At 42.5% G+C, this 23500-nt stretch overlaps 2 protein-coding genes across 3 annotated transcripts; both read left to right on the forward strand.

Moving 5' to 3' along the window:
• The first annotated feature begins 419 nt into the window (after positions 1-419).
• LOC115198903 (mitogen-activated protein kinase 11) lies at positions 420-14676 on the forward strand. The gene is made up of 12 exons (XM_029761301.1): positions 420-680; positions 8661-8790; positions 8900-8958; positions 9149-9260; positions 9788-9817; positions 10284-10331; positions 10451-10565; positions 10785-10856; positions 11340-11419; positions 11675-11753; positions 11948-12121; positions 12344-14676. Exons 1-12 carry the CDS (start codon positions 568-570, stop codon positions 12415-12417), a joined length of 1086 nt encoding a protein of 361 aa, XP_029617161.1. The 5' UTR covers positions 420-567; the 3' UTR covers positions 12418-14676.
• A 497-nt stretch (positions 14677-15173) lies between these two features.
• On the forward strand, positions 15174-22136 carry LOC115198904 (mitogen-activated protein kinase 12). Of its 2 annotated transcripts, none has more exons than XM_029761303.1 (12): positions 15174-15553; positions 16258-16387; positions 17358-17416; positions 17512-17623; positions 17826-17855; positions 18028-18075; positions 18410-18524; positions 18809-18880; positions 19137-19216; positions 20893-20971; positions 21146-21319; positions 21916-22136. In XM_029761303.1, exons 1-12 carry the CDS (start codon positions 15435-15437, stop codon positions 21990-21992), a joined length of 1095 nt encoding a protein of 364 aa, XP_029617163.1. In that variant the 5' UTR covers positions 15174-15434; the 3' UTR covers positions 21993-22136. The 2 variants fall into 2 exon arrangements, with proteins under 2 accessions (XP_029617163.1, XP_029617164.1); XM_029761304.1 differs by lacking the exon at positions 15174-15553 and adding an exon at positions 15619-15841.
• Positions 22137-23500: the final 1364 nt, after the last annotated feature.

Consider the following 23500-nt stretch of genomic DNA (forward strand, 5'->3'; position numbering starts at 1 on the left):
GTAAAAATCTGTCGTTCTGCCCCTGAACAAGGCACCCACTGTTCCTAGGTCGTCATTGAAAATAAGAATATGTTCTTAACTGACTTGCCTAGTTAAATAAAGGTAAAAGAAATAATTACATTTGGTATTGTGTTAAGATGTATGCATTTCATGCGACTTCTGTGAAATTGACACTGATGGGCTGCTATATTGATGCAACAATGTGCCATAAACTCTGAGCTTTGCAAAAACATGCGTTTTGGAGACATAAGAAAAGGGAAATGATAAGGTTATGGGTAAGGATATTATTTGCAGTAGCCTATCCTAATAGATCAATAAGAGGAATCGCTCCCCTATCTCATCCCCCCTTTCCGCTCAGCAACCCCCATGTCTGAGACATCGTGCTCAGAATCTATTACCATCTCTCTCTCTACTTACTACCCCCTTCTCAGAAATATCGAAAGAGATAGAGAGAGAGAGCAAGAGAGAGAGAGAGACGGCCAAGCAGCTCCCCTCTGTGCACCAGTTACCGCGGATTGTGCAGACAGAGCTATCAGTCCAGTTCTAAAAAATTTATTCACGGTAAACATGTCGGCCAGACCAGGCTACTATCGGCAGGAGCTGAACAAGACTGTATGGGAGGTTCCCGAGCGGTACCAGAACCTGACTCCCGTGGGCTCTGGGGCCTACGGTTCGGTATGGTGAGTAGGCTATATGAAAGAGGGAGGGGCGAGGCTGTCCATACACACAATACAATGCAGATGGAAAACATAATTTAGCCTTATGATTTGTATAATGAATATGCATTATTGGATAATATTGGAAAAACAACAGGCCTATTTATAGCCTATTCTCATTATTATTGTGCAATTGCCAGCATATTATCATTATTATTACTGAGGATGTTTTTATTGTTATTAGGCAGTTATTAGGCCGATTTAAATTCAAATAGTCTAATATAAATCATGTTCATGTAGCCTAGTTATTTTAGTTGTTATGCACGAGAAAATCCTCAATGTTATTTTCATGTTTGTTAAATGTGGATTTACTAGACTACTCTATTGGTATCAATATGATGCTGTCATTTAGGCTACGTTTCCAATTGTATTGGTTTATCTGTCGTTGACACCATTCCCAAATAGTGGGCGTCATCAGTCCAACGGCAGACTGTCTACAGTTGTTGCCTCTCGGTGCGGAGACTTTAAACACCTTAGCTGATTCAGTCTGCCCCATACGATTCCCGTACCGGGAAACAACAAGGAGTGATCGGCGCATCGGGCCTGCAACCACGCGCTACGGAAGATCCTCTCAATCGTGACAGTTCTCAATAGGATACATTTAATTTCTATAAGGCTTTTTGAGCTACTGATAACAGGGACAGCACTTTGGCGGGATCTGCACTGAACAACCGAAGGATGCATGACACATCTGTATAGCCATGGGCAGGTGTAGGGGCCACCTCAGTGTTGCTGACTGCAAATATGTTGAATTTTTTTGTTTTTATTCAGACATTTATGCTGTTATGGACTTTTATCTTTGATATGTGTATGTTCACTTCAGATAGTGAAGAGGGACCTACGGAAGAGATCTCAACATCTCATCTCAACATCTCATCTCAACATCTCAACGGAAGAGATCTCAACACACACACACACACACACACGCACACACGCACACACACACACACACAGCTGTCTAGTCCATTGAGGTGCTTCTTATAGGCTACATTTCCACATGAATGAGTTCCTCTTTTCTCACAAGTGGGTTGGGCAATATTTCCTTGTTTTAATTTTGGATCTTTGTCTGTTGCGGGAGAATAGACACCGTTGCCATGGCGAGGTGTCATGGTGATGTGTGCACCTCGGCTTGAGTGTCATACATGCAATCCATATTGATCCATGCATGGGAAGGGAAATGAAGTGCTTGCCGGTTTCAAAATCAACTTTACTGTAACAACACTGGTAGATAGATTAGATTTACATTGTGGGCACAGCTCTCTTTGTTGTTTATATGCTGGTAAAACAGCCAACCATGGCCTGTCAATCCAAGGCTTTTGCATCTCCTAGGACAGAGGGATGTGAGGATGTGATCTTCTGAGGATCAGCCCAGGGAGACAAACAACAGACATCTGTGATGCAGCAGACATGGAAGAGAAGGAAGGCACAGAAACTACATGTTAGCAATATCTAAGTCTTTATTGGTCAATTAGATTTAATGGAAGCTTAGCCTAGCTGATTGATGGGAAGAACTGCAGTGTTTTACTACTCCACTGAGGAATCATGGTGAAATCGACACAGTTATGTCTGTTTGATTTGATGAAGACCTTGGAAGCTGAGTAGATAGACATGATAGCATTGCTCTAGCAACAATTCAAACAGCAACAATTCAAAGACTATCTCTGTGTCTGCTTCTTTTGACTAATACAATTCTCAACAGTTAAAAACAAAACTCATTATTTATGTGGATTCACAAACACATCTAATACACCATCAACCAAGATGCAGAGCAATGCTGTCACGTGATCTGTTAAACCTACAAAATGGCACCACTGCTCATAGTACCAGTCTAGCCAGCAAGGACACACATTCTTGCACACAATCTCCCTCTCTCTCTCTCTCTGAGCCCTGCATTGTTCAGGCTGAGCTCCAGCCATTGTCACCGTCTTCTCCATGGCAGAGCTGATTGATTAGCAGAGGGGTGGGGGTTTGTGAATTGGGGAGGTATTTTATAGGGGGTTGGGACTGGGAGAGCCTTGGGGGTCCAGGGACATTATTTCTGAGGAACTAGAGGATTGAAGAATTGGAGTCATTATATTAATCCTTGGTGCTCCTCAATCTCTATGCACAGCCTCCAAAGGATTGTTTGCCTGAGGTCAAGGATCTGATCAGAAAGGCTCATATAATGAATATCAGATCAAATCTAAATCAAATATTTGTCACATGCGCCTAATACAGATGTAGACTTTACTGAGAAATGCTTACTTACGAGCCCTTTCTCAACAATGCAGAGTTAAAAAGTAATACAAATATATACAAGGAGCACCGGTACCGAGTCAATGTGCAGCGATACAAGGTAGTTGAGGTAATCCAGTATGCACAGTACATGTAGGTAAGGGTAAAGGTGAATAGGCAATCAGGATATATGATAAACAGAGTAGCAGCAGCATATGTGAAGAGTGTGAAAGTGTGTCTATCCGTGAGTGTGTGTGTGTTTGTGTGTGGCGTCAATATGCATCGGTGTGTGTTTTGTGTGTGTGAGCGTACGCAGTGCGTGTGTGTGTTGGAGTGTCAGTGAAGTATGTGTGAGTGTGTGGTAGAGTCCAGTGAGTGTGCATAGAGCCAGTGCAACAGAGTCATTGCAAATAAAAAGGTGATCAATGCAAATAGCAGTGGTGGGGAAAGTACCCAATTGTCATACTTTGAGTTAAAGTAAAGAACCTGTTAGGGACAGACGTTCTGCTAGCGGAACGCCTCACCAATATCCAATGGAATAGCGTGGCGCGAAATACAAATACCTAAAAAATGCTATAACTTCAATTTCTCAAACATATTACTATTTTACACCATTTTAAAGACAAGACTCTCCTTTATCTAACCACATTGTCCGATTTCAAAAAGGCTTTACAGCGAAAGCAAAACATTAGGTTATGTCAGGAGAGTACCCTGCCAAAAATAATCACACAGCCATTTTCAAAGCAAGCATATATGACACAAAAACCAAAACCACAGCTAAATGCAGCACTAACCTTTGATGATCTTCATCAGATGACACTCCTAGGACATTATGTTATACAATACATGCATGTTTTGTTCAATCAAGTTCATATTTATATCAAAAAACAGCTTTTTACATTAGCATGTGATGTTCAGAACTAGCATACCCACCGCAAACTTCCGGTGAATTTACTAAATTACTCACGATAAACGTTCACAAAAAACATAACATTTATTTTAAGAATTATAGATACAGAACTCCTTTATGCAATCGCGGTGTCAGATTTTAAAATAGCTTTTCGGTGAAAGCACATTTTGCAATATTCTGAGTACATAGCCCGGCCATCATGGCTAGCTAATTTGACACCCACCAAGTTTGGCCCTCACCAAACTCAGATTTACTATAAGAAAAATTGGATTACCTTTGCTGTTCTTCGTCAGAATGCACTCCCAGGACTTCTACTTCAACAACAAATGTTGTTTTGGTTCGAAATAATCCATAGTTATATCCAAATAGCTCCGTTTTGTTTGTGCGTTCATGTCAGTATCCGAAGGGTGACGCGCGGGCGGAGTTCGTGACAAAAAATGTCAAAATATTCCATTACCGTACTTTCTCGTAAAATAGCGATAATATTCCAACCGGGCGACGTTATATTCATTCATAGACTGAAAGAAAAACATGTGCATGCGCACTCCATTGTCATTGTTCCCTGCCTGACCACTCACAAAAACTCCTGCTTTTTTTCGCCCAGAGACTGCAGAGACGTCATTCCGCTTTCTGGCGCCTTCTGAGAGCCAATGGAAGCCTTAGAAAATGTCACGTTACAGCACAGATACTGTATTTTTGATAGAGATGCCCTAGAAGGAGAACAAATTGTCAGACAGGGCACTTCCTGTATGGAATCTTCTCAGGTTTTGGCCTGCCATATGAGTTCTGTTATACTCACAGACACCATTCAAACAGTTTTAGAAACTTTAGAGTGTTTTCTATCCAAATGTACTAATTATATGCATATTCTAGTTTCTGGGCAGGAGTAGTAACCAGATTAAATCGGGTACGTTTTTTATCCGGCCGTGAAAATACTGCCCCCTATCCCAAACATGTTAATAGAAAATGACTCAAGTAAAAGTGAAAGTCACCCAGTAAAATACTACTTGAGTAAAAGTCTAAAAGTATTTGGTTTTAAATATGCTTAAGTATCAAAAGTAAATGTAGTTACAAAATAATACTTAAGTATCAAAAGTAAAAAGTATAAATCATTTAAAATTCATTATATTAAGCAAACCAGACGACATTTTTTTTTTTTTTAATTTACGGATAGCCAGGGTCACACTCCAACAGACATAATTTAAAAAAAAGCATTTGTATTTAGTGAGTCCACCAGATCAGAGGCAGTAGGGATGACAAGGGATGTTCTCTTGATAAGTGTGTGAATTGGACAATTTTCTATTGTAACGGTCGTCGTAAGGAGTGGACCAAAATGCAGCGGGTATATTTATCATCTTCTTTTTTTATTGAAAGACAAAAAAACACTTAAACAAAACAAACGACGAAAACAGTCCCGTAAGGTGCACAGACTATACAGGAAACAACCACCCACAAAACACAAGTGAAACAAACCCCAACTAAATATGGCCTCCAATTAAAGTCAACGACAACCAGCTTCCTCTAATTGGAGGTCCTACCAAACCCCAACATAGAAATAGAAAAACTAGATAAACACATAGAAATAGAAAATGTAGAACTTAAACCAAAAAACCCGAACCATACAAAACAAACACCCCCTGCCACACCCTGACCAAACTACAATAACAAATAACCCCTTTTACTGGTCAGGACGTGACATCTATCCTGCTAAGCATTCAAAATGTAACGAGTACTTTTGGTGTCAGGGAAAATGTATGGAGTAAATAGTACATCATTTTCTTTAGGAATGTATTGAAGTAAAAGTAAAAGTTGTCAAACATATAAATATTAAAGTAAAGTACAAATACCCCAAAAAACTACTAAGCGTACTCTAAAGTATTTTACACCACTGGCAAATAGTCAGTGTAGCCATTTGATTAATTGTTCAACAATCTTATGGCTTGGGGGTAGAAGCTGTTCAGGAGCTTTTGGTGCTCCGGTACCGCTTGCCCTGCGGTAGCAGAGAGAACAGTCTTTAACTTGGGTGGCTGGAGGCTTTGGCAACTTTTAGGGCCTTCCTCTTACACCGCCTAGTATAGAGGTTCTGGATGGCAGGGAGCTTGGCCCCAGTGATGTACTGGGCCATACACACTACCCTCTGTAGCGCCTTATGGTCGGATACCAAGCAGCGATACCAAGCGGAGATGCAGCCAGCCAAGCTGCTGTCAATGGCGTAGCCATCAGACAGAGGTATTATCGTACCTGCACTAAAGCAGATTCATATCACACATTCACTGTATACCATGCAGAACATCACATAGACACATGTATTAGTTTTCCATCATTATACCAGCAGACATCAAAAATCATATATAAGTGAAAATGCACATTTAAAATGCATTGGAATGTCTGAGATTTTCACAAATGTGGTTGCTACTTAAAATAGACTTTATTCCAATAACTGGAAAGCTTTTCATAGACTGCAAAACATCAGTCACACGTAATGACAACAGGTGTCATTCTTGAGACATCGTACTGCCACTTCCCTTCGCTTTCCCAAGTCGTATCATTTCTCATTTCCCGCTCAGCATGCAGACTGCAAAGCCCTAATTCAATCTCAATGCTTACTTCTCCTTCCATCTGTCTCCTGAAAGGAAGTTGGAATGTCTTGGCCAGTAATATACCTCTAAATCATTCTGACTGATGGGTTTAGAACTTGTCCATGATACAGAACATTTTCTTCACAATGGAACTGGGAAACTCTTTGTTGGTGTAACGTTATGTAACAGTAATATAGCGTTGTGCAAATGTTTGCGCTTGCATCATGAATGTTTCATTTAGTCAAAAGAACTCATTTCGATGTGCCTATTTCAACTGTTGCAGCAACACTATGCAAATCATGGCTACTGTGAGTGTGTGGTTGTCGTAGGATGAAGGAGCGGACCAAAGCGCAGCGTGTGTATCGTTCCACATTTTCTTTATTAAACTGTGAAACTATGCAATAAATAAACTGAATGAACAAAACAACAAACCGTGACGAAGAGTTACAACATACACTTACTCAAAAACAATCTCCCACAAACCCAGGTGGGAAAAACAACTACTTAAGTATGATCTCCAATTAGAGACAACGATGACCAGCTGCCTCTAATTGGAGATCATCCCAAAAAAAGCCCAACATAGAAATACAAAACTAGAACATAACCACATAGAAAATCTAAACTAGAAAAAAAACTGTCACGCCCTGATCTACTCTACCATAGAAAATAACAGCTTTCTATGGTCAGGACGTGACAGTGGTATTTGTCAGCACATTGTGTAACATTGGAGATGGCATATCCATATGCATTTGTTTGTAGGGGCTCGGCTGCTATTATCATGTCACTTCGGTGCCATTTAGCCGACGCTGTTGTGCAGAGTTTGTTTACAACGTGAGAGGACAAGCGATGGCCACCAAAGCTCTCGGATGAAAGCACACATGAAATATAATATCAAGTACATGGAACTGTCTAACAGTATTAACAAGCTGCTGTGGGGAGCAAGATGCTGGAGAATAAAAGCAAGCATCCTTCATTTTGAATTTTAGGTGCAAACAAGATGCTCTGGCAGATGCTTTCATGTATGCCCCACTATTTCCTTTGAATGATTGTATATGCATAAGACTAAAGTCAATATAGATAGCTAGATTAAGAGAGAGAGAGGGAGAGTGAGATAGAGAGAGGGAGAGTGAGAGAGAAAGCCAAATTACTTTGCATCAGATATTGCGTTGCCTTTGACGCCACCCTTCCCCCTCACCCACTCTTTCTGTTTTTGAAACTTGAGGTGCATTAATGTAACAGCTGATAAAACATTCTGAGATGGAAGACAGAGGCAGTTGCAGAAATCGATGCATAGACTGCTTATGGAGTTGTTGGCAGTGAGGTGGACAGTCATGTATGGAAGATGAGATGGCAGAGGACTTGTGTGTGTGTGTGTGTGTGTGTGTGTGTGTGTGTGTGTGTGTGTGTGTGTGTGTGTGTGTGAGAGATGGAAATGTCTGGCTTGTGTCATGGAAAGATGATGGTATGCTAGCTGCCTGTTTGGCAAACATTTAACACGGGCATCTGGGGTAGCAGCAGGTACTTCTGTGGCTGTGAATGAAATGAATGCACTTGGCCTTGTCTGAAGGCGATGCGGTCTGGTTATGGTGTGTACATGGCCTTGTGTTGTACACATGGCAGGCCCCAGGTAAGGACATAGTAATGGTGTAGCACTCCTCGCAGGCTGGTTAAAGGGGTTAGCGGTCAGGTTGATAATGACAGTGATTTACATGAATGTTGTTTTAGCTTCTTGTGGCTTTGTGGCTCTGTGCTGCCTCTCCTTCCTCTTTTCTTCACACTTCCTCTTTATCATCTCCTTTACTGCTTCTTCTTTCCTTCCGTCTAGTTTCTTTCGATTTCTCAAACACTTTTATTTCCTGTCTGGTACTTCCTGTCCCCTCCCTCATCTCTTGCTCTCCCTCAATCTCTCTCTGACCTCCTCTACTCTTTCTACACTCCTTTGTCTCTTCATTCCTCTATAATGTTATTGCCTAGTCTCTTTTTCATTTCCCCTAACACTCCTTCTCTCTGTGCAACATTGGAATTGAGTAAGATGTTGCTCCAAATGCTGCCGAAGTAGAAATAACACTGTCAACAACGGAGACGGCAGCGCAACACCAATACACTACCCAGACATACATTTGCACTAATAATGAATCTAATAATTTAATGAGCAACATGTTTAGAAGCAATGCATTTCATTTTGTAATCTGCTGTCGCTCATCTTTCTGTCTCCCTCTCTCTCTTCTTTGCTCCCCACAGCTCAGCGTATGACGTGCGGCTACGGCAGAAGGTGGCGGTGAAGAAGCTGTCTCGGCCTTTCCAGTCCCTTATCCACAGTAGGCGCTCGTACCGCGAGCTCCGGCTACTCAAGCACATGAAACATGAGAACGTGAGTAAGGAGTGGTTGAAGACCTCCCATGTTGGCTAGTTGACCTAAATTGCCTTGATAATGCACAATAGAGTTGTAACTATTTGGCATCAACCTTCTCCCTGAACAGGTGATAGGACTACTGGATGTATTCTCCCCTGCTGCATCGCTAGAGGACTTCCATGAAGTGTGAGTGACTACTGAACGAGCACTAGGATGTCCAACATACCCCATACAGTAATTATACTGTCATGATTATTCTGATGATGACATATTGCATTTAAATAGAGCTTTTCACCAGGATTCAAGGCGTGTACTGTATAACTGAATTGGAACATCACCACGCACTGTTCTAAAAGTCCCCTCCTCCTCTTTCCAGCTACCTGGTAACCAACTTGATGGGGGCAGACCTGAACAACATAGTCAAATTCCAGCGTCTCTCTGATGAGCATGTGCAGTTTCTTATTTACCAGCTGCTCAGGGGCCTCAAGGTAGTTAACCCCCCAACGTATCATGTTTAGACATATTTTTTTTTACATACTATCCCATACACTCACAGTACAAAGCAACCTTCCCTGATTACAATTGTTTTTACTCACAAAGACAACTGTTACGTATTTCAAGATGCCACAATTAAACCTCAAACACCATCATGATCCTTTTTATACTATAAAACTACTGGCTATAATTTACTAGAATATCCCTTAACATCCTCTGAAATGGTATATACTGTACCTTCACATTTGATTACAAACTCGGATATACTGCTAAGTTTGAAAGCTACATTATGCCTGCCTCACTAGGCAACACAGTTAACAGGGGACTGACCAGCCAGCCTAGTAGCTAGCAAACCTAGTTACCAAGGAATGAACAAAAAATGTAGACCCTTTTAGACAGGGGCCAATGTTAGAATACACTGTTGACCTCTCTCTCTCTCTCGCACTCCTTTCTTTCCTCTCTCCTCCCACTCCTCCCCCCATCCTGCTGCCATGTCCCTTTTCCGTCTCCCCCTGAACAGTACATCCATTCAGCAGGACTGATCCACAGAGTGAGTGGTGGCTTTCCTCTTCTCTTCTCTTCTTGCCCACTCTTTTCATTTTTCCTCATCCCCTCTTTTCATAAAGGCAGTCTTCTGGAGAGCAATTGCCTCTCCTGAGTGCTTTGTTGTCTTTAAAGGCAGTTCTGTATTTAGAATGTACCGGTATGTGTGTAAGTAGATAATATCATATTGTGTGAGTGTGTCAGAGAGAGATTGTGTGCTGAGAGATTCTTGTTGCATGTGCCTGTAGGCCTTACACCCAGCTTGTAAAACCCAGTATTTCTTTCTCTTTCTTTCTTTCTTTCTTTCTTTCTTTCTTTCTTTCTTTCTTTCTTTCTTTCTGTCTGTCTGTCTGTCTGTCTGTCTGTCTGTCTGTCTGTCTGTCTGTCTGTCTGTCTGTCTCCCTTTCTTTTCCCCTGTCCTTCAGACAGTCTTTGTGTTGACCGGTCTGTCTTTTCATGTGTCTGTCTCACAGGACCTGAAACCAAGTAATGTGGCAGTGAACGAGGACTGCGAGCTGAGGGTAAGACCAGTGACCCAGCCGCCCAACTCCTCAACGCCTCAGACTATCACAACACAACCTTCCCCCACTCGGAAATGGCTATCACCATGACAACCTGTGTTTCTCTCTCTCTCCCCCAGATCCTTGACTTTGGATTGGCCAGACAGACGGATGATGAGATGACGGGGTACGTGGCGACTCGCTGGTATCGAGCGCCAGAGATCATGCTTAACTGGATGCACTACAATCAGACAGGTACAGATCCACACTCACACAACCCAAGAAGGATCATAAAAGCCAAGATCCTCATTTCACACCACATCTTGCCAAACACCTAATATTTCAACCAAACACATACTCTATCATCATACAGTTCTATCCAGAAAGAAAAAGTATCTAGCTATATCTGTGCTGTTATGGCTAATCATAAAATCCTGTTGTTATGACGACTGAATGTTAACGCCTCTGTTACAGTGGATATCTGGTCAGTGGGATGCATCATGGGAGAGTTGCTGAAGGGGAAGGTCCTGTTTCCCGGCAACGACTGTATCCTTCACTAACACGGACATGGCTTGAAACGGAGTGCACTACACTCCCCAACCACTCTCCAGCGCTGTTACCACCAATACTGCTCTATGGACACATATCAGCTCCTCCCAGATTTGCATCACAATCCCATCTAGAGATATAGCCTTTCTGTCTGAAGGGGAGGTGTATTGAGAGTGACTGAAAGGAAAGGAAGTTCACAATGGACTGAATTGTATTGGCTGTCACTGTACAGAGTCAAAGACTGAAACAAATAGGAATGTGATTTCGTGCTTTGTATGTATGTATTGGGTCCTGAAATGTTGGAGTATGTAGGAGTATGTAGGAGTATGCTGTCTGCATAAAACGAACACTAGAACACTGTTCTAGCAAAGTCAAGTATGCCTAACCTCAGTCAGTTGTTCTACCTAAAGAGTTGGTCCTGCCAACCAAATGACTTTTTCACGACCATGATGGCCCTTAATTAACCCTTCCTGATCTAAGATATTGACCAGCTGAAGAGGATTATGGAGGTGGTGGGCACCCCGGCCCCTGACCTTCTACAGAAGATCTCCTCTGAACATGTGAGAAGATGGAGAAACAGAGGGAGAGATGGGAAAGTTGAATGGATCATTAGCTATATCAATGCAAATTGCTTTAATGATACTGAAGATCCCCTGACATCCATTGATAGGTGTAATTGATTGACTAATTTGATGATCGATTATTCAATATTTTGCTTGTAGCATGATTGATTTCTCAATTGATGGATCAATTGGCCCTGCAATGTACTGTACACATTGTCACGTGTGTTGTTGTACATTGCTTCCTATTCATAGGCTCAGAAATATATCCAGTCTCTACCCTTCATGCCCCAGCAGGACTTGGAGAAGATATTCAGAGGAGCCAACCCAATGGGTGAGACTGAGTCATACCCGATAACTGAATTTGCTGGAGGCTAATTTTAACCCAAGGCTATAGTCACCCAAGGCTATGGATTACATAATGCAGCTTTGTTAGTATTTTTCACTTTGCGCCTGCATCTTAATCTCGGTCTCCATCATTCTCTCTGCATCTCCATTCTTCTCTCCCTCCCTCCCTCTCTCCCTCAGCTGTGGATCTACTGAAGCGCATGCTGGTTCTAGACTGTGACGGGCGTATCTCTGCCAGTGAGGCTCTCTCCCACCCTTATTTCTCCCAGTACCACGACCCGGACGATGAACCAGAGGCCCTGCCCTACGACCAGACGCTGGAGAGCAAGGACCGCACGCTAGAGGAGTGGAAAGGTGAGAGAGTGAGAGAGAGAGAGATGGATGGTGGCTGGAGTGGAGGAGGTTAAGAGGGATTGTTTTTTTTAAAGATTCAACCGTTAATTTCTGCTATGTTCTTGACCAGAACTAAACGTTCTCTCTTCCTCCTCACCTTTTGTTCATCCCTCTTTGTTCCTCTCTCTCTCTCTCTCTCTCTCTCTCTCTCTCTCTCTCTCTCTCCCCCCCCCCCCTATACAGAGCTGGTGTTCGAGGAGATGAATGGAATCAAAGCGCCTGTCAGCGAGACGAGCAGTCTACAGGTGGAACAGTGAAAGACAAACCCTGCCTCCTTCTGCTCGGTCTGTCCCGTCAGCTGAGGAAGGACCGCCGCCTTGTCTCCGTCTGTCTGCCGGCGTTGGGGAGGCGGGAGGGTCCGAGAGAAAGAGAGACTTCGGGCCAATCAGAGACAACCCTGTGTCCCCTAGAGGCATGACACCCCTCCCCTTGCTCACTGTGACTGGCTATTTGACTGCCTGTCATGAGTTTTGTAAAAGGGGAGCAAGGAGAGGGGAGGTCTGGTTGAACTGATAGGGATGAGAATACGCACATTACGACGATTACAGGGAGCATGTTTTGATAGGTATATGTTTACAGTCTGTTGAAGAGAGGTAGGAGAGAGAGACAGAGAGAGAAAGTAGCACTAGGGTTTTCAATCCTACCTAAGGGTCCAACTGATAAATAGGCATTGGCTACAGGTCACTGGAAATCTTTGTCATAAAGACATTTTATAAGCAGTCATAATGGATTTCAGTTTAAGTCTGCTTATAACACCTGTTATGTCATGTTAATGACAGTTTAATGACAGAGGGTTCTAGTGAATTGTTGTCAAGAATTTTCCACGCATTTCGCTGTCTCAGGCGCCGCTCCAGAATCTCCCATAAGTGTTCAGTTGGGTTTAGATCTGGTGACTGAGACAGCCATGGCATATGGTTTACATCGTTTTCATGCACATCAAACCATTCAGTGACCATTAGTCCCCTGTCGATGGGGGCTTTGTCATCCTATGGGGGCATAGTCATGGTGGCCAAAATAATGGCCAGCCCAGAATTTTTATACATGACCATAAACATGTTGGGATGTTAATTAATTAACTCAGAAACCACACCTGTGTGGAAGCACCTGCTTTCATTAAGATTTGTATCGCTTATTAACTCAAGAGTTTCCATTATTTTGGCAGTTACCTGTATGTAGGCTATGCATTTGTTGCTGGTATCACCCATTTCAGATTCCACTAGGCTCTAGTCCAACAGGTTTTACTAGTCCCTGGCTCTGTTGAGAAACCCAAACCTATAGCTGAAGTTTACATCTGAACATTCAGCAGATACCATTACCCACAGTTACTCCCACAGATACCATTATCCACAGTGATTCCCACAGATACCATTACCCACAGTGACTCCCAGATGCATTATGCAGTTTAAATTGGATTTACAATAGGTCTGAATGTTGTAGTTTCAGAGGTCTAATATTCAGCATGTTTTAAAGGGGCGTACTGAGGTGAACGAATTACAGGGGAATAAAATAATTACATTTTTTTGTAAAAAACATGTCCTGGAATTGCGACATATATTACCCCAAGAACTACAACAACAATGCCTCAATTACAGTAGAGATAATCCAAAATACTCTTTCTCGGTTGATGTTTGACTCTTTACGGTCCTGTATGTGTCATGTACAAATGTTGATATTGGAAACTTGGTGGATTTAAATAGAACTGCAAAAAAGATGAATGTATACAAAACTGTATGTTTAAAAAAACAAGTGTCTTTTCATTCTATGGTGGCATGAATTTTAACTGTAAAATTTCTGCCATATGCATTTCCAATCAATAACCAAATGTCAACTCTGTGTCATAATGCCATGACAACTCACGACAGTTGATGTCAACCAGCTCAACTCTATTACAACAGTTATTACACCATTATGCAAGCATGAACAAGTAAACATTTGGTTACACATATTCAGGATAAATCAAATCGATCTATTCCCTGTCTTGTTAACGTCATGAATGCATGCATCAATCCAGCCTTGTTTACTCCCAAAATGATTAAGTCTGTTGTTGTGTGGATAAATTCCTTTATGTTTTCCAAGTATCACGCAGCAGTCTATCAGCCGGTATGCAGCACTATGTCAGTGGTGAGAATCTGTCATGGGCTTAGCATGTTGTGGCATTATGAAAGACCACTTTACTCCAGAGTTATGGCCTACTCATTCCTCCTCCACGTGGCCGAAGTTCCATCTATACTCCCAGCCCACACACACAGTAGCTTTCCAGTGCTTTATGGGTTCCAAGTCTGAGTATATATGGCCTTTTGTGTGTGTGTGTGTGTGTGTTTGTGTGTGTGTCAATTTGCCTTCAAGGTCCATTCTTGCATGTTTCCAACAAACATGCCTGCAGGCATCGAACTATGTCATAATCTCTCAGCCACAGAACAGAGACAGTATTATGAGAGACCACCCTTCTGATCATCATGACGAAGCATGTACCCTCTTCTTCCTCTTGTCATCAATAAAAGCTCAATTCCTCACCAGTTATCTTACTATGTGTGTCATATACTTATATAATAATTGTGTGTGTGTGTGTGGCCTACATGCACATTTTTACTTCTGAGCCTGCATAAAAACAGCATCAACACTATCATCAAAGCAGAAAGGAAGTGCAACCAAGGGAGGCCAGGAAAATACTAAAATAACTTTCATCCCTATTTTTAGGCTAGGCTAGCTCTCTTTGCTATCTCATGGCAACAGACAGCATTTTGGCAACATTATTGTAAGACAATAAGGAGCCAGGGCGGCAGGTAGCCTAGCTGTTAAGAGTGTTGCTGGTTCGAATCCCTGAGTCGACTAGGTGAAAAATATGCCAATGTGCCATTGAGCAAGGCTCTTAACCTTAATCTGGATGAAGAGCATCTGCTAAATTACTAAAATGTAAAAATGAGTCTGGACAAAGACACGCCCATCAATAGCACAGGGGACTCTAGTGTTTACCTTTTTCCGACAAAAGCCAGAGAGGTCATGCCACCAGGCGATGGTGTGTTCACCAGCGATACCATTGAGGTATAAAAAACGAGTGAGACCAGTCACTGGTTACGGTTCTTCAGTCGTGTCACTGGAGACCACTGTCGGACAACAGAACGCATTGCGCATTTGCCGGGTGATAGAGATTGTGTAGGTGGTGGTGGCGGCTACATGAGAGCAAGTGAACGAAGTGTCTCATGCACAACAGCGGGTCATTATCCCTGAATTAAGAGTTGGCTGGGGATACATTGACCCTCATATCGATTTGGATATGTCGGTCCGCACGCGGACAGGATTTTACCGTCAGGAGGTAAACAAAACGGCATGGGAGGTTCCAGAGCGATACCGCGAGCTAAAGCAGGTGGGGACTGGCGCCTATGGGACAGTATGGTGAGTTTTATACGAGTTTAATCATCAAACATGGGTGGTAGGCTACTCTTCGTAAATGTCGAATTTGGAGTTTGGCAATACAAACCAAGCCACAACAAGACGTGACTCGTTCTTAAAATAAGCATCGCGGTTTTTTTTTTAGGAACTGTTCATCTCATTCATTCTTCATGTGGTTATATCAAAAGGAAGTTTTTGTGCAGTGGCGCGCTGGATTGTGTCCGAATTAAATCATCAACAAACATCGGTGCTATTTGATGAATAGTGAAGACATAACTGTTACATTATGCGGTTTATGTTTCATTCCTAAGCATAGCTTAAACGGCAGGGACTTTTTTGGTTTTGTTTAGTCGGGAAAAGCATAACAAAGAACCCCCATTGGCCTCATTGTTTGTTGGATTTTAGTGAGCAGAAGATTTAGATTTAAGTGCATCGGCCTACAAGGCTACATCTGTTCTGGGTCTTTGCCCAATGTTTCTTGGGATATGCCTACCCCAAATGTTTCTACTTGAAATACCCAAGAATGTCATTGTAGTATGCCTAACCACTTGATTATAAAACATGATATTTGGATGTAAATTATTTTAAAGAAATAATTAATCAAGCACTTAATAAAACAAGAGTTGGGTCCTTCTTCAGTAGGCTACCACCAATGGCCTACATTGCTTTAAATGTTTTCTTCCCTGTACCTACATTTCTTGCTGCAGCTCTGCCCAGGACCGCAGGACTGGGGTGAGGGTGGCCATCAAGAAGCTCCACAGACCCTTCCAGTCAAAGCTCTTCGCCAAGAGGGCCTACAGAGAGCTCCGGCTCCTCAAGCACATGAAGCACGAAAATGTGAGGGCCTTTCCTGAAATACGCACCTCATGATTAATGCACATAAATAGAAAAGGTGTCTGTTTCACACCGCTAATTAGGCCTTGTTTAAAAATGTAAGGACGCAACAGTACTGCATTTAAAACTCACTTTTGTCCATAGCAAACAGTTAAAATCCTTATGGCCTAGGCTGCATGCAGAGAGCAGTAACAGTTTATTTTTTTGCACACAGTGAGACAAACACAGCTGTTCCTTATGATCGGCAATTAGTCAGTAGCAGAGTTGTCAGAAAGATCACATTGGTAATATTCACATCACAACCCATAATACTAAACAGAAACACATATCAAGATTATAGAGATGTTCCTTTGAGGCAGGCACAGGTTCTGAGTTGATTTGAGAAGTTGAATCAGGCATTCAACTTGGGGCGGCAGGTAGCCTAGTGGTTAGAGCGTTGGGCCAGTAACCGAAAGGTTGCTGGATTCAAAACTCGAGCTGACAAGGTAAAAATCTGTCGTTCTGCCCCTGAACAAGGCAGTTAACCCACTGTTCCCCCGTAGGCTGTCATTGTAAATAATAATTTGTTCTTAACTGACTTGCTTAGTTAAATAAAGGTTAAATAAAAAAATATATATATTTTTGAAACATGTACACGTTGTAGCTCTCCTGGGCCAGGGTTGGACTTGGTCTACTGGGTATACAGGGAATAGGTAGAGTTTAATAAGGGTACACAAGGAAAGTCTGAGAAGGAAGCCAATCCGTGTTGTGGAAAAATTGCCTCATAGCAACATCTACTTTAGTCAGTGGCTCACACTATAATGACAGAGACACACCCCATATCACAATTGTGTGTGTGTGTGTGTAACTTCAAGTGGGGATCATTTCCTGATACTGTAATTGAGATACATGATGCACCAAAAAAAATCTCCAGTTAATCTATAATTGAGCTATTCTATTTATTTTCTGTTATTCTTTGATTGCCTTGGATTAGGTGATTGGACTGCTGGATGTGTTCACTTCTGAGATCTCATTGGACAGGTTTCATGACTTGTAAGTACCTCTTTGTCCAATACCATTCCTGTTCATATATTGAATGTTTTTATTCACAATAAAGTATTTTTTTGCTTTTCCCCTGTCATTCTCAGTTACCTGGTAATGCCATTCATGGGTACTGATCTGGGGAAACTGATGAAGATGGAGAGATTGTCACAGGATAGGGTGCAATTCCTTGTCTATCAAATCCTGAAAGGGCTCAAGGTTAGAGTTGCATACATACACATGCACAAAAAAAAGAGATATACTTACAAATGCTCATTTTATCTCCAACATTCAAATATGATACAAAGTTAAGGCAGTTTATACAGGAGGTTTAAATGTTTCCCAGAATATACTTGAATGCCAACCTCTTTTTCTAATTTTATGACTTTCTCTTTCCATGGTCTTTCGTGTCTCCCCACAGTATATCCACTCTGCAGGGATCATCCACAGGGTGTGTAACCCTTGACCTTTCAACTATGTGCATTGGGGTTGGGGCCCTTGCACTTTTTCACACCCACTGCTATTCATGCCATTTTCCATATCATAAGCTCTTTGTGTGTGTGCTTGCGTGTGTTTGCGTCAGTCTGGCAGCATGATAATGTAATATTTCTAAATACCAACAGGATCTCAAACCTGGAAATTTGTCTGTCAACGAAGACTGTGAGCTGAAGGTACTACATATACGTATTGCTACCAGACCTGTGATAAGCACTGTGCTCTCCCTGTTCAGTCTCACTCTCTCTCGATTTAATGGAAATCACTTTATTGCAATGGAGGCTGCTGGGTGGGGGGGACAGCTCAACAGCTCTTACTAATGGCTGGAACGGAGCAAATAGAATGGCATCAAACACCTGGAAACCATGGATTTGATACCATTCTACTATTCCGCTCGTGCCATTACCACGAGCCCGTCATCCCCAATTAAGGTGCCACCAACCTGTGCTTTATTGTCATGAAAGGGACAATCCAATGAAGCCAAACCAATTCTCTCTCTGTCTGTCTCAGATCCTTGACTTCGGGCTGGCTCGGCAGACGGACACAGAGATGACTGGGTACGTCGTCACTCGCTGGTACAGAGCACCCGAGGTAATCCTCAATTGGATGCACTATACCCAGACTGGTGAGTCTCTCTCATACACTTAATCGTGGGTGCCTTCTTTGTCCACAAGATGGCAGTACTTTCTAATGTCAAAAACAGTGTTATCACCATGATTAATCATGCTATTGTATACAGAAAAATATCCTAAAGTATGAGGTCCTATGGAGATCTATCTCTTTGTACAATTTGTGTACAGTATCTTTGTAACTGAACTCACTGGTATGGTAGCAGTTTGGTAGCAACGTGATACTGAAAGACCATTCAATCCTATGGCAATCCTATGTATGTCTGTCCTCTATCCTCAGTGGATATCTGGTCGGTGGGCTGCATCATGGCGGAGATGCTGCTGGGGAAGCCGCTGTTCAGAGGAAATGACCGTATCCTTTTTCAGTGTTTACTACTCTCTGTCATCACCCCACACACCTACTGCAGAGAGAGAGACACTAGTCTTTGTACTTATAATGATCCTGCCAGGCAAGTCAGCGGGTGCATTAGTCATAATTATTTGTTAACGACCAGTCAAAGACTAGTTCTGTAAGCTTATTATGGCTAAGCATATATAGTATGAGCAGCATGTGAATGTGACTTCCTGTACCACATGAGCTTTGACACTTGACCCCTGGGTGAGCACAGACCTGGACCAACTGAAAGAGATCATGAAGATCACTGGTACACCAACTGCAGACTTTGTTACGAAGCTACAAAGCCAAGATGTAAGTCATGTGGGCACTCAAAATACAGTTGAAGTCGGAAGTTTACATACACCTTAGCCAAATACATTTAAACTCAGTTTTTCACAATTCCTGACACTTAAGCCTAGTAAAAATACCCTGTCTTAGGTCAGTTGGGATCACCACGTTATTTTAAGAATGTGAAATGTCAGAATAATAGTAGAGAATTATTTATTTCAGATTTTATTTCTTTCATCACATTTCCAGTATGTCAGAAGTTTATATATACTCAATTAGTATTTGGTAGCATTGCCTTTAAATTGTTTATCTTGGGTCAAACATTTCAGGTAGCCTTCCACAAGCTTCCCGCAATAAGTTGGGTGAATTTTGGCCCATTCCTCCTCACAGAGCAGGTGTAACTGAGTCAGGTTTGTAGGCCTCCTTGCTAGCACACGCTTTTTCAGTTCTGCCCACAATTATTCTATGGGATTGAGGTCAGGGCTTTGTGATGACCACTCCAATACCTTGACTTTGTTGTCCTTAAGCCATTTTGCCACAACTTTGGAAGTATGCTTGGGGTCATTGTCCATTTGAAAGACCCATTTGCGACCAAGCTTTAACTTTTTTAGGATAGGGGGCAGCATTCGGAATTTTGGATGAAAAGCGTGCCAAAAGTAAACTGCCTGCTACTCAGGCCCAGAAGCTAGGATATGCATATAATTGGATAGAAAACACTCTAAAGTTTATAAAACTGTTAAAATAATGTCTTTGAGTAAAACAGAACTTATTTGGCAGGCGAAACCCCGAGGACAAACCATCCAGGAACGTTTTTTGTTGTTGAGGTGACTCAGTTTTCAATTAGGTTTCTATGGGAACCTAGATTTCTGTGGCACTTGGTTGCAGTTCCTATTGCTTCCACGAGATGTCAACAGTCTTTAGAAATTGGTTGATGTTTTTCTTTAGAGAAATTAAGAAGTACGGCTATTCAGAACGAGGGTCCAGCCTAGTGGACTATACTGTTTTGATGCGCACTCCAGGTCACGCGCTTCACGTTGTTTTTTATCCGGTATTGAACACAGTTTATCCCGTCTTAAATTTTATTGATTATTTACATTTTAAAATACTTAAAGTTGGATTAGGAAAGTTGTTTGAAATGTTTGGACAGCGTTTACAGGTAACTTATTGGATATTTTGTAGTCATGCTGGGCGAGTTGGAACCGGTGTTTTTCTGAATCAAACGCGCCAAATAAATTGACATTTTGGAGATATAACGACGGAATTAATCGAACTAAAGCACCATTTGTGATAGGCTAATTGACATCATTTGAGTCAATCAGAAGCTTCTAAAGCCATGACATAATTTTCTGGAGTTTTCCAAGCTGTTTAAAGGCACAGTCAACTTAGTGTATGTAAACATCTGACCCACTGGAATTGTGATACAGTGAAATAATCTGTCTGGAAACAATTGTTGGAAAAATTACTTGTGTCATGAACAAAGTAGATGTCCTAACCGACTTGCCAAAACTATAGTTTGTAAACAAGAAATTTGTGAAGTGGTTTAAAAATGAGTTTTAATGACTCCAACCTAAGTGTATGTAAACTTCCGACTTCAACTGTACATTCAGATAGTACACATTCAAAGCAAACACAGCCTACTGGCGTACATACCAACAGAATACCATATACACTCCCATGTAAATCTGTTCCTCTTCCAACAGGCCAAAAACTACATACGGAGCCTTCCCAAAGTACCAAAGAAAGATTTGCACTTTCTTTTTTCCAAAGCTAGCTCAGACGGTGAGCAGACATTCAATACTATGATGTGAACACGCAGTTAGTTGAATTTGACAGTCTATTACTAAAGGATCAAAAAAAGTGGTTTACAAAACAGCAACTGTTTCTAACTATTGTCAGGAGTGTCCTTCTGACCATAACTCCACTAAAGACAATGTATACCTCTGTGTGTGGCAGCGGTGTGTGTGCTGGAGCGCATGCTGTTGCTGGACCCTGAGAGGCGGGTGAGTGCGTCGGAGGCCCTGGCCATGCCTTTTTTCAGCGAGTTCAGAGAACCAGAGGAGGAGACTGAGGCCCAGTCCTACGATCACTCCATGGACAACACAGACCTGCCTCTGGAACAGTGGAAACGTGAGAGATGGATGGAGGGAAGCTGAAGAAAGAGATGGAGAGCACAGGGAGAGAGGAGGAAGAGATGGGGGAGAGAGAGATGGAGGGGGAGCTGGGGAGCAGGGAGGGAGAGATACGGGCTGAGGAAAAAAGGGGCAGAGATGGAGGATGGGGTGGCAGGTAGCCTAGAGATTAAGACCATTGGGCATGTAACTGAAAGGTTGCTGGTTCGAATCCCCAAGCTGGCAAGGTAGAAAATTATGCAATTCTGCCCTTGTGCAAGTCAACAACTGCTCCATGGGCGCCAATGACATGGAAGTCGATTAAGGCAGCCCCCTGCAACGCTCTAATTAAGAAGGGTTGGGTTAAATGGAGAAGACGCATTTCGGTTGAATGCATTCAGTTGTGCAACTGACTAGGTATCCCCTTTCACTAGGAAGAGGGTTTAAGGAAAAGCATTCCTTTGCTCATTCCACATGATAAAGGGAGAGAAAGATGACAAGGAAGAGATGAGGGAGATGGATGTGTGATAACACATTCAGCTTGAGAGAAAGGGGAAGAAAAAGCTATACAGTACAGAGTAACTAATTAGTAATTTCTTGTGATATCTCCTACAGGTCACACATTCACAGAGATTCTGTCCTTCAGGCCTGCAGCAACAGAGACCAAGGACCCCAAAGAGACATCACTCTGAGAGTACACCCACACCTGTCAATGATTATTATAAGGTGTTGTTGTATTGTACAGATAGATGTAATGCGAATGCAATGTACAGAATGTAGTTTATTGATTATAAATAGATTTTCTGCCAAATAAACATTTTCAAAGATATTGTCAATCTTGTGTAATTGTGGAACTACTGTAACAGCCAATCAATGAGCCCCTGGGAAAGAAATTCTTACTTGCTTCCCCGTAAACCATGACTGTAAACTGAGAGTTTAGAGGGATAGTTCATCAAAATGTCGTCAAATGTTAATCAAAAACCCTTTCTTGTGAGATGTTGCAAACTATACTGAACAATAATATACTGCTCAAAAAAATAAAGGGAACACTTAAACAACACAATGTAACTCCAAGTCAATCACACTGGTACGGGGCACTGTTGCCGGACACTCTGGACGGGGCACTGTTGCCGGAAGTCCTAGACAGGGAATGCGCACTGGGCTAGTGCGAGGAGCGGGAGCAGGACGAACTGGACTATGGGTAAGCACTGGAGGTCTGGAGCACACAGCCTGCACAACCCTTCCTGGCTGAGTGTTCAATGTAGCCTGGCCACGCTGAGGAGCTTCCGCCGAGGAGCTTCCACCGATCGCACCGGCCTTTGAATGCTTCTTCTCACTACAGTGCGCATATCCCCATAGCTCGGTGCTTTCTTGACTCGATGCTCCCCATAATAAGCACGAGGAGTTGGTTCAGGTCTATTGCCTGACTCTGCCCAACTCCCCGTGCGCCGCCCCCCCCCCGGGGCTGCCTCTCAGGCTCCCGTAACTTGTCCTCCCATAATTGCCGTTCCTTCTGGCCGGTGCTCCAATCCCCGCTGCTTGGTCATCTTGTGGTGGGTGGTTCTGTAACGGCCGTCGAAGGGAGTAGACCAAGGCGCAGCGGGTTGAGTGCTCATTTTTTACTTTTATTGAAAACAAAACAAGAAACGAACGACAGCTGAACAGTTCCGTCAGATACAAAACACTAGACTGAAAACAACCACCCACAAACACAAGCTGAAAAACCTCTACTAAATAGGACCTCCAATCAGAGGCAACAAGAAACAGCTGCCTCCAATTGAAGGTCAAACAAAAACCCTAAACATAGAAATAGAAAAACTAGACACGGACATAGAAATATACTAACATAGAACATATACCAAAACCCCCGAAACACATAAAACAAACACCCCCTGCCACGCCCTGACCAAACTACAATAACAAACAACCTCTTTTACTGGTCAGGACGTGACATTGTCATCTAAAACACTCAGAAACTTTTACAGACGCACAATCGAGAGCATCCTGTCGGGCTGTATCACCGCCTGGTATGACGGCAATTGCACCGCCCTCAACCGCAAGGCTCTCCAGAGAGTAGTGCGGTCTGCACAATCACCTGGGGCAAACTACCTGTTCTCCAGGACACCTACAGCACCCGATGTCACAGGAAGGCCAAAAAGATCATCAAGGACAACAACCACCCGAGCCATTGCCTGTTCAC

The sequence above is a fragment of the Salmo trutta genome, chromosome 8 (genome assembly GCF_901001165.1).
Source record: "Salmo trutta chromosome 8, fSalTru1.1, whole genome shotgun sequence".
Classification (NCBI taxonomy): Eukaryota; Metazoa; Chordata; class Actinopteri; order Salmoniformes; family Salmonidae; genus Salmo; species Salmo trutta.

Excerpts from the sequence above, each read along its gene's own strand:
- LOC115198904 (XM_029761303.1), top strand. The coding sequence starts at position 15,435 with ATGTCGGTCCGCACGCGGACAGGATTTTACCGTCAGGAGGTAAACAAA. Across the intron at positions 15,554-16,257 it reads GGCGCCTATGGGACAGTATG|CTCTGCCCAGGACCGCAGGA; the intron begins GTGAGTTTTATA and ends TTCTTGCTGCAG. Across the intron at positions 18,525-18,808 it reads GATGCACTATACCCAGACTG|TGGATATCTGGTCGGTGGGC; the intron begins GTGAGTCTCTCT and ends CTCTATCCTCAG.
- LOC115198903 (XM_029761301.1), top strand. The coding sequence starts at position 568 with ATGTCGGCCAGACCAGGCTACTATCGGCAGGAGCTGAACAAGACTGTA. Across the intron at positions 10,857-11,339 it reads CCTGTTTCCCGGCAACGACT|ATATTGACCAGCTGAAGAGG; the intron begins GTATCCTTCACT and ends TCCTGATCTAAG. Across the intron at positions 11,754-11,947 it reads CAGAGGAGCCAACCCAATGG|CTGTGGATCTACTGAAGCGC; the intron begins GTGAGACTGAGT and ends TCTCTCCCTCAG.